The sequence below is a fragment of the Oncorhynchus masou genome, chromosome 13 (assembly GCF_036934945.1).
Source record: "Oncorhynchus masou masou isolate Uvic2021 chromosome 13, UVic_Omas_1.1, whole genome shotgun sequence".
Taxonomy (NCBI): domain Eukaryota; kingdom Metazoa; phylum Chordata; class Actinopteri; order Salmoniformes; family Salmonidae; genus Oncorhynchus; species Oncorhynchus masou.
In genome coordinates this window covers 41,247,556-41,262,250 of record NC_088224.1, presented here as the reverse complement: position 1 = coordinate 41,262,250, position 14,695 = coordinate 41,247,556, and the positions used below count along the sequence as shown (strand labels likewise).

General features: G+C 42.7%; 1 protein-coding gene across 2 annotated transcripts in view; it reads left to right on the top strand.

Annotated features, from left to right (window-relative positions):
• The window catches only part of LOC135552331 (choline transporter-like protein 4), a 43,179-nt gene that overhangs the window by 25,196 nt on the left and 3,288 nt on the right, over window positions 1-14,695 (top strand). For both annotated transcript variants that reach the window (XM_064983892.1, XM_064983891.1), the window contains 9 exons: window positions 1,330-1,390; window positions 4,105-4,225; window positions 10,297-10,380; window positions 11,147-11,259; window positions 12,547-12,669; window positions 12,815-12,914; window positions 13,067-13,159; window positions 13,301-13,403; window positions 13,600-13,862. In XM_064983892.1, coding sequence (XP_064839964.1) covers window positions 1,330-1,390; window positions 4,105-4,225; window positions 10,297-10,380; window positions 11,147-11,259; window positions 12,547-12,669; window positions 12,815-12,914; window positions 13,067-13,159; window positions 13,301-13,403; window positions 13,600-13,862 — 1,061 coding nt within the window. The remainder of the gene's footprint in view (window positions 1-1,329; window positions 1,391-4,104; window positions 4,226-10,296; window positions 10,381-11,146; window positions 11,260-12,546; window positions 12,670-12,814; window positions 12,915-13,066; window positions 13,160-13,300; window positions 13,404-13,599; window positions 13,863-14,695) is intronic.

Below are 14,695 nucleotides of genomic sequence, written 5' to 3'. Positions count from 1 at the left end.
GCAGCCCAAATAAATGCTTCAGAGTTCAAGTAACAGACACATCTTAACATCAACTGTTCATAGGAGACTGTGTGAGGACTTCATGGTTGAATTGCTGCAAAGAAACCACTACTAAATAACACCAATAAGAGGAAGAGACTTGCTTGGACATGAGCAATGGACATTAGACTGGTGGAAATCTGTCCTTAGTCTGGAGTCCAAATTTGAGAATTTTGGTTACAACAGCTGTCTTTGTGAGACGCAGAGTAGGTGACCGGATGATCTCCGCATGTGTGGTTCTCACCGTCAAGCATGGAGGAGGTGGTGTGGGGGTGCTTTGCTGTTGACAGTCAGCGATTTATTTACAATTCGAGGCGCACTAAACCAGCATGGCTACCACAGCATTTTGCAGTAATATGCCATCCCATCTGGTTTGCGCTTAGTCCCACAATCATTTGTTTTTCAACAGGACAATGACCCAAAACACACTTCAAGACTGGGTAAGGGCTATTTGACCAAGAAGGAGAGTGATGGTGCTGCATCAGATGGCCTGGCCTCCACAATCACCCGACCTTAACCCAATTGATTTGGTTTGGGATGAGTTTGATTGCAGAGTGAAGGAAAAGCAGCCAACAAGTGCTCAGCATATGTGGGAACTCCTTCAAGACTGTTGGAAAAGCATTCCTCATGAAGCTAGTTGAGTGAATGCAGTGCTGAGAATGCAATGCTGAGAGTGTGCAATGCTGTCATCAAGGCAAAGGGTGGCTACTTTGAACAATATAAATTATAAATTATATTTCAGTTGTTTAACACTTTTTTGGTTACTACATGATCCCATATGTGTTATCATTGTTTTGATGTCTATACTATTATTCTACAATGTAAAAAATAAAACCTTGAATGAGTAGGTGTCGACTTTTGACTGGTACTGTGTGTGCATCTATATATATATATATATATATATATATATATATATATATATATATATATATATATAACACACACATATATAACACACACATATATATGTGTGTATATATCGGAGATTGGAAATTATGCGGACAATTACATAGATTGTTTCCATCAATCTGCAATATTAAAGCTGATCTGCCTCATTAATTTGTTTTAATAAATACATTTTAAAAAGTTCCGTACTATAACCTATAACTACGGAGGTTTGTAAATTCACATTTTTTTCAAATAGACTTTCATTGATCATGGTTTTCAGTGACTCCTCAAAGCCTTTGGACTGTCCTTTGGAAATCGATTTAACTGGAGGGTTTTCCTAGTTGTTTTTTTTTACTCTGAATAGCCAAAATTAGTAGTTTAACCTTTTTTTCTTTACCACAGAAAGTTAAGGAAATTGTGGATCAAGAGCTGTGTCCGTTCTTCTACACTCCTACTATCTCTGGTGAGTGACCCTTGCTTTTTTCATATTCACTTTCATAATTACATACAGTGCATTCGGAATGTTTTCAGTCCTATTAACTTTTTCCACATTTTGATATGTCTTATTCTAAAATGGATTAAATAAAATAAACATCCTTAATCTACACACAATAACCCATGGTGACAAAGCAAAAAGAGGTTTTTAGAAATGTTTGCAAATATATTAAAAATATAAAACAGATAATTATTGACGTAAGTATTCAGACCCTTTTCTATGACACTCGAAATTGAGCTCAGGTGCATCCTGTTCCCAATGATCATCCGTGATGTTTCTACAACTTGATTAGAGTACACCTGTGGTGAATTCAATTGATAGGACATGATTTGGAAAGGCACACACCTGTCTATATAAGGTCCCACAGTTGGCTGTGCATGTCAGAGCATATATCAAGCCATAAGGTCAAAGGAATAGCCCGTAGAGCTCCGAGACAGGATTGTGTCAAGGTAAAGATCTGGGGAAGGGTACCAAAACATTTCTGCAGCATTGCAGGTCCCCAAGGACACAGTGGCCTCCATCATTCTTAAATGGAAGAAGTTTGAAACCAGCAAGCTTGTTGCTCAGCCAAACTGAGTAGTTGGGGGAGGAGGGCCTTGGTAGTCACTCAGAAAGATCTCCAGAGTTCCTCTATGGAGATGGGAGAACCTTCCAGAAGGACAACCATCTCTGCAGCCATCCACCAATAAGGCCTTTATGGTAGAGTGGCCAGATGGAATCCAATAGTCAGTAAAAGGCACATGACACCCCGCTTGGAATTTGACAAAGCCACCTAAAGGAAACAAGATTCTCTGGTCTGACGAAACCAAGATTGAACTCTTTGGCCTGAATGCCAAGCATCACATGTGGAGGAAACCTGGAACCATCCCTATGGTGAAGCATGGTGGGGGCAGCATCATGCTGTGGGGTTGGTTTTCAGCGTCAGGGACTGTGAGACTAGTCAGGATCGAGGGGAAGATGAACGGAGCAAAGTACGAGTGCTCAGGCCTAAAGCCTGTGGCGAAGGTTCACATTCCAACAGGACAACAACCCTAAGCACACACCCAAGACAACGCAGGAGTGGCATCGGGACAAGTCCCTGAATGTCCTTGAGTGGCCAGCTAGAGCCCGGACTTAAACCCTGACCACATCTCTGGAGTAGAGGTTGACCGATTTTAATCGGAATGGCCGATTTAATTAGGGACGATTTCAAGTTTTCATAACACTCGGAAATCGGTCTTTTTGGGGGCCGATTTTATTTTTTTATTTTTTTATATTTTTTTATATATATTTTTTAATTATTATTTATTTTTTTAACACCTTTTAATCTTTATTTAACTAGGCAAGTCAGTGAAGAACACATTCTTATTTTCAATGACGGCTTAGGAACGCTGGGTTAACTACCTCATTCACGGGCAGAAAGACGGATTTTTCATCTTGTCAGCTCGGGGGATCCAAACTTGCAACCTTACAGTTAACTAGTCCAACGCAATAACATCTGCCTCTCTCTCGTTGCACTCCACAAGGAGACTGCCTGTTACGCAAATGCAGTAAGCCAAGGTAAGTTGCCAGCTAGCATTAAACTTATCTTATGAAAAACAATCTATCATAATCACTAGTTAACTACACATGGTTGATGATATTATCTAGCGTGTCCTGTGTTGCATATAATCTGACTGAGCATACAAGTATCTTATCTGACTGAGCGATGGTAGGCAGAAGCAGGCGCGTAAACATGAATTCAAACACCACTTTCGTGCGTTTTGCCAGCAGCTCTTCATTGTGCGTCAAGCATTGCGCTGTATATGACTTCAAGCCAATCAACTCCCGAGATGAGGCTAGTGTGACCGACGTGAAATGTCTGGCTAGTTAGCGCGCACTAATAGCTTTTCAAACTTCACTCGCTCTGAGCCTTGGGGTGGTTGTTTCCCTTGCTCTGCATGGGTAATGCTGCTTCGATGTGGTGGCTGTTGTTGTTGTGTTGCTGGTTCGAGCCCAGGGAGGAGCGAGGAGAGGGACGGAAGCTATACTGTTACACTGGCAATACTAAAGTGCCTATAAGAACATCCAATAGTCAAAGGTTAATGAAATACAAATGGTATAGAGGGAAATAGTCCTATAATAACTACAAACAAAAACTTCTTACTTTTTTTTTTTTTTTTTTTTAATCGGCCGATTTAATCTATCGGCTTTTTTGGTCCTCCAATCTGTATCGGTGTTGAAAAGTCATAATCGGTCGACCTCTACTCTGGAGAGACGTGAAAATAGCTGTGCACCGATGCTCCCCATATGACCAGACAGAGCTTGAGAGTATATGCAGAGAGGAATGGGAGAAACTCCCCAACTACAGGTGTGCCAAGTGTGTAGCATCACACCCAAGAAGACTCGAGGCTGTAATCGCTGCCAAAGGCGCTTTAACAAAGTACTGAGTAAAGCATTGAATACTTATGTAAATGTGATATTTCAGTTTTAGATTATTTTATGAATTTGCTAATATTTCTAAAAACCTGTTTGTTTTTTCATTATGGGGTATTGTGTGTAGATTGAGGGGGAGGGACTACTTAATCCATTTTAAAATAAGGCTGTAACAGAATGTGGAAAAAGTTGACGTGTCTGAATATTTTCAGAATACACTGTATGGAGAAGTCGTTAAATATAAACATTTCAAATGAATTATGTTTTCTTTTGATATTTTCCTTTAGTGCTGGGAAGATGCCTACCTGATATTACCGCTCTGAAAAATATTCCTAATGACTTTGCCAATACGTGGGGCTTGCCATCAGGCATAAATGATACAGTCAATGGCATCAGGAACGCGAAAGGGTAGGGGGTGGGTGTGTGTGTGTGTGTGTGTGTCAAAAGTTTAGATACACCTACACCATTCAAGGTTGTTTTTTTAAACATCACAGCGAAGTCAAAATATATGGCAAATATAAATCAGGGTTAGGGGAAAATATTAAAGGGCAATATATTTTATTTATATTTACAGTACCAGTCAAGTTTGGACACAGTTACTATCAATGGTTTTTCAATGGTTTTATTTTTATTATTTTCTACATTGTAGAATAATAGTAAAGACATCAAAACTATGAAATAACACATATAGAATCATGTAGTAACCAAAAAGGTGTTAAACAAATCAAATATATTTAACATTTGAGATTCTTCAAAGTTGCCACCCTTTGCCTTGATGACAGCATTGCACACTCTTGGCATTATCTCAACCAGCTTCATATGCTGAGCACTTGTTGGCTGCTTTCCCTTCACTCTGCGGTCCAACTCATCCCAAATCATCTCAGTTGGGTTGAGGTCGGGTGATTGTGAAGGCCAGGTCATCTGATGCAGCACTCCATCACTTTCCTTGGTCAAATAGTCCTTACACAGCTTGGTGGTGTGTTGGGTTATTGTCCTGTGGAAAAAGAAATGCTAGTCCCACGAGGTGCAAACCAGATGGGATGGTGTATCGCTGCAAAATGCTGTGGTAGCCATGCTGGTTAAGTGTGCCTTAAATTCTAAGTGAATCAGACAGTGTCACCAGCAAAGCACCATCACACCACCACCTCCATGCTTCACGGTGGGAACCACACATGCGGTGATCATCCAGTCACCTACTCTGTGTCTCACAAAGATACGGCGGTTGGAACCAAACATCTCCAATTTGGACTCTAGACTAAGGACAGATTTCCACTGTCTAGTGTCCATTGCTCGTGTTTCTTGTCCCAATCAAGTCTCTTCTTCTTATTGGTGTCCTTTAGTAGTGGTTTCTTTGCAGCAATTCAACCATGAAGGCCTCACACAGTCTTTGAACAGTTGATGTTGAGATGTGTCTGTTACTTGAACTCTGTGAATAATTTATTTGGGCTGCAATCTGAGGTGCAGTTTACTCAAATGCACTTATCCTCTGCAGCAGAGGTAACTCTGGGTCTTCCTTTCCAGTGGCGGTCCTCGTGAGAGCCAGTTTCATCATAGTGCTTGATGGTTTTTCAATCTTAAATCTAAGTTTATTTGTCACGTGCGCCGAATACAATAGGTGTAGACCTTACAGTGAAATGCTTACTTACAGGCTCTAACCAATAGTGCGGAGAAAAAAAGTTGTGTGTGTGTGTGTGTGTGTGTCGGTAAGTAAAGAAATAAAACAACAGTAAAAAGGAATTTGAAAATAAGAGTAGCAAGGCTATATACAGACACCGGTTAGTCAGGCTTATTGAGGTAGTATGTACCTGTGGGTATGGTTAAAGTGACTATGCATATATGATGAACAGAGTAGCAGTAATGTAAAAAGAGGGGTTGGCGGGTGGTGGGACACAATGCCGATAGCCCGGTTAGCCAATGTGCGGGAGCACTACTGGTTGGTCGGGCCAATTGAGGTAGTATGTACATGAATGTATAGTTACAGTGACTATGTATATACGATAAACAGAGTGGCAGCAGCGTATGAGAGGGGGGGTTGGGGGGGCACACAATGCAAATAGTCTGGGTAACCATTTGGTTAACTGTTCAGGAGTCTTATGGCTTGGGGGTAAAACCTGTTGAGAAGCCTTTTTGTCCTAGACTTGTTACTGCTTGCCATGCGGTAGCAGAGAGAACAGTCTATGGCTGGGGTGTATGACATTTTTCAGGGCCTTCCTCTGACACCGTCTGGAGTAGAGGTCCTGGATGGCTGGAAGCTTAGCCCCAGTGATGTACGCACTGCCCTCTAAAGTGCCTTGCGGTCGGAGGCCGAACAATTGCCGTACCAGGCAGTGATGCCAAATCTTTTTAGTTTCCTGAGGGGGAATAGGCTTTGTCGTGCCCTCTTCACGTCTGTCTTGGTGTGTTTGGAGCATTCTAGTTTGTTGTTGATGTTGACACCAAGTAATTTGAAGCTCTCAAACTGTTCCACTACAGCCCAGTCGATGAGAATGGGGACGTGCTCGGTGCTCCTTTTCCTGTAGTCCGCAATCATCTCCTTAGTCTTGGTTACATTGAGGGATAGGTTGTTATTCTGGCACCACCCGGCCAGGTCTCTGACCTCCTCCCTATAGGCTGTCTTGTCGTTGTCGGTGATCAGGCCTACCACTGTTGTCGTCAGCAAACTTAATGATGGTGTTGGAGTCATGCCTGAACATGCAGTCGTGGGTGAACAGGGAGTACAGGAGGGGACTGCGCACGCACCCCTGGGGAGCTTCAGTGTTGAGGATCAGCGTGGCAGATGTGTTGCTACCTTCCCTCACCACCTGGGGGTGGCCCGTCAGGAAGTCCAGGATCCAGTTGCAGATGGAGGTGTTTAGTCCCAGGTTCCTTAGCTTAGTGATGAGCTTTGAGGGTACTATGGTGTTGAAGGCTGAGCTGTAGTCAATAAAAAGCATTCTCACATAGGTGTTTCTTTTGTTTAGGTGCAAAAGGACAGTGTGGAGTGCAATAGAGATCTGTTTGGGCGGTATGCAAATTGGAGTGGGTCTAGGGTTTCTGGGATAATGGTGTTGATGTGAGCCATTACCAGCCTTTCAAAGCACTTCATGACTACGGACGTGAGTGCCACGGGTCTGTAGTCATTTAGGCAGGTTGCCTTTGTTCTTGGGCACAGGAACTATGGTGGTCTGCTTGAAGCATGTTGGTATTACAGACTCAATCAGGGACATGTTGAAAATGTCAGTGAAGACACCTGCCAGTTGGTCAGCACATGCTCGGAGCACACGTTTTGGTAATCCATCTGGCTCCATAACCTTGTGAATGTTGACCTGTTTAAAGGTCTTACTCACGTCGGCTATGGAGAGCGTGATCACACAGTCATCCGGAACAGCTGATGCTCTCATGCATGCCTCAGTGTTGCTTGCCTCGAAGCGAGCATAGAAGTGATTTAGCTCGTCTGGTAGGCTCGTGTCACTGGGCAGCTTGCGGCTGTTCTTCCCTTTGTGGTCTGTAATAGTTTGCAAGCCCTGCCACATCCGACGAGCGTCGGAGCAGGTGTATTATGACTCAATCTTAGACCTGTATTGACGCTTTGCCTGTTTGATGGTTAGTCGCAGGGCGTAGCGGGATTTCTTGTAAGCTTCCGGGTTAGAGTCCCGCACCTTGAAAGCGGCAGCTCTACCCTTTAGCTCAGTGCGAATGTTGCCTGTAATCAATGGCTTCTGGTTGGAGTATGTACGTACAGTCACTGTGGGGACGACTTCCTCAATGCACTTATTGATAAAGCCAGTGACTGATGTGGTGTATTCCTCAATGTCATCAGAAGAATCACGGAACATGTTCCAGTCTGTAATAGCAAAACAGTCCTGAAGTTTAGCATCTGCTTCATCTGATCATTTTTTTTACCAAATGGAGGGCTCTGTACGCATCTCTGTGTGTGGAGTACAGGTGATCTAGATTTATTTATTTTTTCCTCTGGTTGCACATTTAACATGTTGATAGAGATTTGGTAGAACTGATTTTAGTTTCCCTGCATTAGTCTCTGGCCACTAGGCCTTAAGGAGCACCGCCTCTGGGTGAGTGGTTTCCTGTTTGCTTATTTCCATATCCATCTGGCTGAGTGTGGTCTTAGTGCCGGCATCTGTCTGTGGTGGTAAATAAACAGCCACGAAAAGTATAGCGGAGAACTCTCTCGGCAAGTAGTGTGGCCTGCAATTTATCATAATATTCTCTACTTCAGGCGAGCAAAATCTAGAGACTTAGATTTTGTGGACCAGCTGTTGTGACTGCACTTGAAGAAACGTTCAAAGTTCTTGAAATTTTCCAGATTGACTGACCTTCATGTCTTAAGGTAACGGTGGACCGTCATTTCTCTTTGCTTATTTGAGCTGTTCTTGCCATAATTTGGACTTGGTCTTCTACCAAATAGGGCTATCTTCTGTATACCACCCCTACCTTGTCACAACACAACTGATTGGCTCAAATGCATTAAGAAGGAAAGAAATTCAACAAATTAACTTTTAACAAGGCACACCTGTTAATTGAAATGTATTCCAGGTGACTACCTCATGAGGCTGGTTGAGAGAATGCCAGAGTGTGCAAAGCTGTCAAGGCAAAGGGTGGCTACTTTGAAGAATCTCAAATGTTAAATATATTTTGATTTAACACTTTTTTTAGTTACTACTTGATACAATGTGTTATTTCATAGTTTTGATGTCTGTAGTATTATTCTACAATGTAGAAAATAGTCTAAATAAAGAAAAACCCTTGTAGGTGTGTTCAAACTTTTGACTGGTACTGTATATACAGTGCCTTCAGAAAGTCTTCAGACCATTATACTTTTTCCACATATTGTTATGTTACAGCCGTAATCGAAAATGGATTAAAAAACAACATTCTCAGCAACCTACACACAATGCCCCATAATGGCAAAGCGAAAAGTGTTATAATGCTTTCCAAATGTATAAAAAAAATACAGAACAGATACCTTATTTAATGCATTTGAAGACACTTAGCTCAGGTGCATCCTATTTCCATTTATCATGTTTCTATAACTTGATTGGAGTCCACCTGTGGTAAATTAAATTGATTGAACACGATTTGGAAAGGCACACAACTGTCAATATAAGGTTCCACAGTTGACTGCATGTCAGAGCAAAAACCAAGCCATGAGGTTGAAGGAATTTTCTGTAGAACTCCGAGACAGGATTGTGTCGCGGCAAAGATCTGGGGATGGGTACTAAAAAATGTCTGCAGCATTGAAGGTCCTCAATAACACAGTTGCCTCGATCATTCTTAAGTATGAGAAGTTAGGAACCACCAAGACTCTTCCTAAAGCTGGCCGCCCTGGCAAACTGAGCAATCGGGGGAGAAGGGAGGTGACCAAGAGCCCGATGGTCACTCTGAAAGAGCTCCAGAGTTCCTCTGTGGAGATGGGAGAACCTTCCAGAATTACAACCACCTCTGCAGCACTCTACCAATCAGGCCTTTATGGTAGAGTGGCCAGACGGAATCCACTCCTCAGTAAAAGGCACATGACTGCCCGCTTGGAGTTTTCCAAAAGGCACCTAAAGACTCTCAGACCATGAGAAACAAGATTCTCTTGTCTGATGTAACCAAGATTGAACTTTTTAGCCTGAATGCCAAGCGTCACATCTAGATTAAACCTGGCACCATCCCTACGGTGAAGCATGGTGGTGGTAACATCATGCTGTGGGGATGTTTTTCAGTGGCAGGGAGACTAGTCAGGATCGAGGTAAAGCTGAACGGAGCAAAGTACAGAGATATCCTTGATGAAAACCTGCTCCAGAGCGCTCACGACCTCAGACTGGGGCGAAGGTTCAGCTTCCAACATAACAACAACCCAAAGCACACAACCAAGACAATGCAGGAGTGGCTTCGGGACAAGTACTCAACAAAGTACTGAGTAAAGGGTCTGAATACTTATGTAAATGTGATATTTCAGTTTTTGTAGATATAAATGAGTAAAAAATTCTAAACCTGTTTGTGCTTTGTAATTACGGGTATGTCCAGACCTGAGTGGTCATTTTTTCAATTTAATAAACTAGGAATAAGACAACTAGATAACTAGGCTTAGACTTTTATGTTCATCCTTTGACACATAAACAGGTGTAATAGTTCGTATTTTATACACAAACAACCCAAGGAACTGTCAGTGGGCTGTTGTACAACCTCCCAAATTATCCCTCAATGTGCTGTAGTAATCAATACACTTACTGCTACTGAATACCAGCAGTCAAAGAAAGCTTCTAATGTTACCCTGTCTTTCTATTCAGTTCTGTAAATGCCACCAATTCAGGAATGTACTATTACAAAACAAACTCTTCACATTTCATCTTTGTTCCTTTTATCTCCTTCTCTATTTCTGAATCGTCTCTGCTTTTATTTTAATTTCTCCTGTAGTACTCTTTGTGCTGTTTTGTTTCAAAGACATTGTCAGTAATTACTAGCATTAACATGTATTTTCCCTGTGTGTCTTATAGTGACATAGTAAACAGCTTCAATGCCAAGGAGATTGGAGTGAGAATCTTTGAGGACTTTGCGTCGTCATGGCAGTGGATCATAGCGTGAGTTCATTTTCACCTCTCATCAGACCACCCCCTACTGCCAGTTACTTGTCAATGCACAATTTCCAGTGTGCTGTGGTATTCGATCAGGAGAAACCAGAGAAGTTTGCATGGTCGCTCTATCTTTCATGTTACACTTAATTTATTTAACTTATTAAATATGAGAGAGCTTCTTTCTGCAGCAAACATTGATAAGAAATGAAATGCTTATTAGGGCTGGGACGATACCAGTATTACTGCAAGGAAACAAAACACGAAGCGGATTTCACTTTAGGAAACTCCCCTAATGTTGGAAACAAACATGTTGTCATCTAGTCAGATTTTATATATTTTTCAAGCTACCGCAAACAATATTTTACATGCAGCCGGTTTTTAAAGGACCGACGCGCTTGGGCTGCTTCGTGTTTTCAATTTTGCCAAGAAAAAAATATTGCGATACTGGTATCGTCACAGCCCTAATGCTTAAGTGCTTATAAAACTGGACAAACCTGTAGGTGTCAAAGTATGTGTTTCACCTGTATCAGACCCATATCTTTATATACATGGCTTTGACATGTATATCCGGTGGCTTGATACATATTTACAAATCATATTTGTCAATTATGTAATAATCCTTAATCTGTGACACCGGCCTTATATTTTAATAATGACCAGAAATGTCTCTTTCGAATTTTTGTTCTTCTCCACCTCCTTAACTTTATTCTCTCTCCGCTCTTCCAATCCACTCTCTTACCCTGCTGTGTTCCTCTCTCCTCTCCTCCATTAGTGCACTGGTCATAGCCATGGTGGTCAGTTTTCTGTTCCTCCTTCTGTTGAGGTTTATTGCCCCTGTTATGGTCTGGGTCCTTATATTTGGAGTGTTGGCAGTAGGTGCCTATGGTAAGTCCATTGATAATAACAAGTGTGGTAATAAATGTCTACTAGCATGTATGTCGTGTACTCTCTCTAGTAGGTCTAAACACACATGACCAAAAGTATGTGGACACTTGCTCTTTTGAAAATCTCATTCCAAAATCATGGGCATTAATGTGGAGTTGGTCCCCCCCTTTGCTGCCAAAACAGCCTCCTCTCTTCTGGGAAGGCTTTCCACTAGAAGTTGGAACATTAATGCAGGGACCAATTTGTAAGTCGCTCTGGATAAGAGCGTCTGCTAAATGACTTAAATGTAAATGTAAATGACTGACTTCCATTCAGCCACAACAGCATTAGTGAGGTCGGGCACTAATGTTGGGCAATTAGGCCTGGCTCGCAGTCGGCGTTCCGATTCATCTCAAAGGTGTTCGATAGGGTTGAGGTCATGGCTCTGTGCAGGCCAGTCAAGTTCTTCCACACCGATCTCGACAAACCATTTCTGTATGGACCTTGCTTTGTGCACGGGGGTATTGTCATGCTGAAATAGGAAAAGACGTTCCCAAACTGTTGCCACAAAGTTGGAAGAACAGAATGTCATTGAATGCTCTAGCGTTAAGATTTCCCTTCACTGGAACTAAGAGGCCTAGCCGGAACCATGAATACCAGACCCAGACAATTATTCCTTCTCCACTAAACTTTACAGTTGGCACTATGTATTGGGGCAGGTAGCGTTCTCCAGGCATCTGCCAAACCCAGATTCGTCCGTCGGGCTGCCAGATGGTATAGTGTGATCTCACTCCAGAGTCCAATGGCGGCGAGCTTTATACCACTCCAGCCTACGCTTGGCATTGCACATGGTGATCTTAGGCTTGTGTGCGGCTGCTCGGCTGTGGAAACCCTTTTCATAAATCTCCCGACAAACAGTTATTGTGCTGATGTTGCTTCCAGAGGCAGTTTGGAACTCGGTAGTGAGTGTTAAAACCGAGGACAGATGATTTTTGCGTGCTCTGCACTTCAGCACGCGGCGGACTCGTTCTGTGAGATTATGTGGACTACCACTTTGCGGCTGAGCTGTTGTTGGTCCTCGAAAGGCCATTCTATTGCCAATGTTTGTCTATGGAGACTGCATGGCTGTGTGCTCAATTTTATACACCTGTCAGCAATGAATGGGGCTGAAAAACTGAATCCACTAATATGAAGCTGTGTCATCATACTTTTGTGTATGTAGTTCACATTGGTTTAAGAACATGGACTTTTCAGGGTGGTTAAAGCATTTTTTTTTTTTTCTCCCTCGCACTCTGCCTGACTCTGTAGGCATATATCACTGCTGGTGGGAGTACGACAACTACAGAAAGTCTGCTGTCTCCATCACTGACATAGGCTTCACCACCGACTTCAAGGTCTACCTTCATGTCAAGGAGACCTGGCTGGCCTTATGTGAGTCTGATATTACACATGCTCATTTTATGTCTGTTTTCTTCTGTACACAGACTGACAGACATTCTTTTCTGATGACAACTTTGTACCACTGTTGACCTATCTACTTCCACCCTACATCTTTCTCTCTCTCTTTATCACTCAGTGATAATCCTGTGTGTGGTAGAAGGCATTCTTCTCCTGACCTTGATCTTTCTGCGGACCAGAATCCTCATCGCCATCGCTCTCATCCAGGAGTCCAGCAAGTGAGTCATGTTAGATATATGATCCAGGATTACACATACTGGCCCATACTTACACACACACAACCATGTATTGTGACAAATATTCTACCAATATTGCGATACAACCTAACTTTTCAGCACACGTCCTGTAACTATGTCGTTCTCTTTCACAGGGCTGTCAGTCACATGATGTCTACGCTGTTCTACCCTCTCATCACCTTTGTTCTCTTGGTGGTGTGTGTGGCCTATTGGGGCATCACTGCTCTGTATCCTCTCACAGTCATTTAAATATTTGTGGGTATTTACACTGCTTATTATAGTTTTATGACTAAAGGTCTGTTTTGTATCTCTTTTCCACATCTACAAACTCCACAGTATAGTTAACCCACTTAACAGAGGTTGTTTAGGTATCTGGCCACTTCAGGTATTCCAGTGTACAAAGTGGTGGCTCTCAACTCTACTCAGGATAACTGTGGTCAAATCAGCGGCAATGAGACCTGTAACCCACAGGTAAGTGTCCCTGATTAACTTTGACCCCATAGAGATGCATGCAGAAAGCCCAACTCAGAAATACACAGAAAATGTGTCTACTCAGTTCAGCCGTCTACTTAAAAGGGAGAAGAAAAAAAAAGTTTGACCCCTTTCCATCTCTCCATTCATATCTCATCCGTTCTTCTTTCATCTCTCCCCCTTATCTTTCCCTCAGACATTCTACAACTCTACAGACTACTCGTGGTGCCGATCGGCGCGCTGCATCTTCATCAAGTACAATAACGAGGGCCTGCTGCAGAGAAACCTGTTCAACCTGCAGATCTACAATGTGGTGGCCTTCCTGTGGTGCGTCAACTTTGTCATCGCCATGGGCCAGTGCAGCCTGGCCGGGGCCTTCGCCTCCTACTACTGGGCCTTAAACAAGCCCTCGGACATCCCCACCTTCCCGCTGTCCCAGGCCTTCATCCGCACAATACGGTAAGGGAGTAGACCAACGCTTCAACAGTAGGGGTGTGGTGGTGCCTTTCCTTGCCTGGCCACTAGAGGGTCCACAGACCATATACTGAGTGTACACACATTAGAAACACCTTCATAATATTGAGTTGCACCCCCTTTTGCCCTCAGAACAGCCCCACTTTGTCAGTGCATGGACTCTACAACCTGTCAGTGTTCCACAGGGATGCTGGCCCATGTTAACTCCAATGCTCCAAGTTGGCTGGATGTCCTTTTGGGTGGTGGACCATTTTTGATACACACGGGAAACTGTTGATCGTTGCAGTTCTTTTTATTTAACCTTTATTTAACTAGGCAAGTCAGTTAAGAACAAATTGTTATTTACAATGATGGCCTACTGGGGAACAATGGGTTAACTGCCTTGTTCAGGGGCAGAACGACAGATTTTAACCTTGTCAGCTCGGGGATTCGATCCAGCAACCTTTCGGTTACTGGCCCAACGCTCTAACCACTTTTTGACACACTGAAACCGGTGTGCCTGGCACCTACTACCATACCACATTCAAAGGCATTTAAATATTTTGTCTTCCACATTCACACTCTGAACGGCGGACATACACAATCCATGTTTCAAGGCTTACAAATGCTTATTTAACCTGTCTCCTCCACTTCATCTCCACTGATTGAAGTGGATTTAACAAGTGACATCAATAAGGGATCATAGCTTTTACCTGGATTCACCTGGTCAGTCTGTCATGGAAAGAACAGGTGTTACTTATATTTTGTACACTGTAATCTGAGCCAGAATCAAATGTTGTATTTTGCTTTCCATTCAATTAACTCAATCTCTCCCCCTA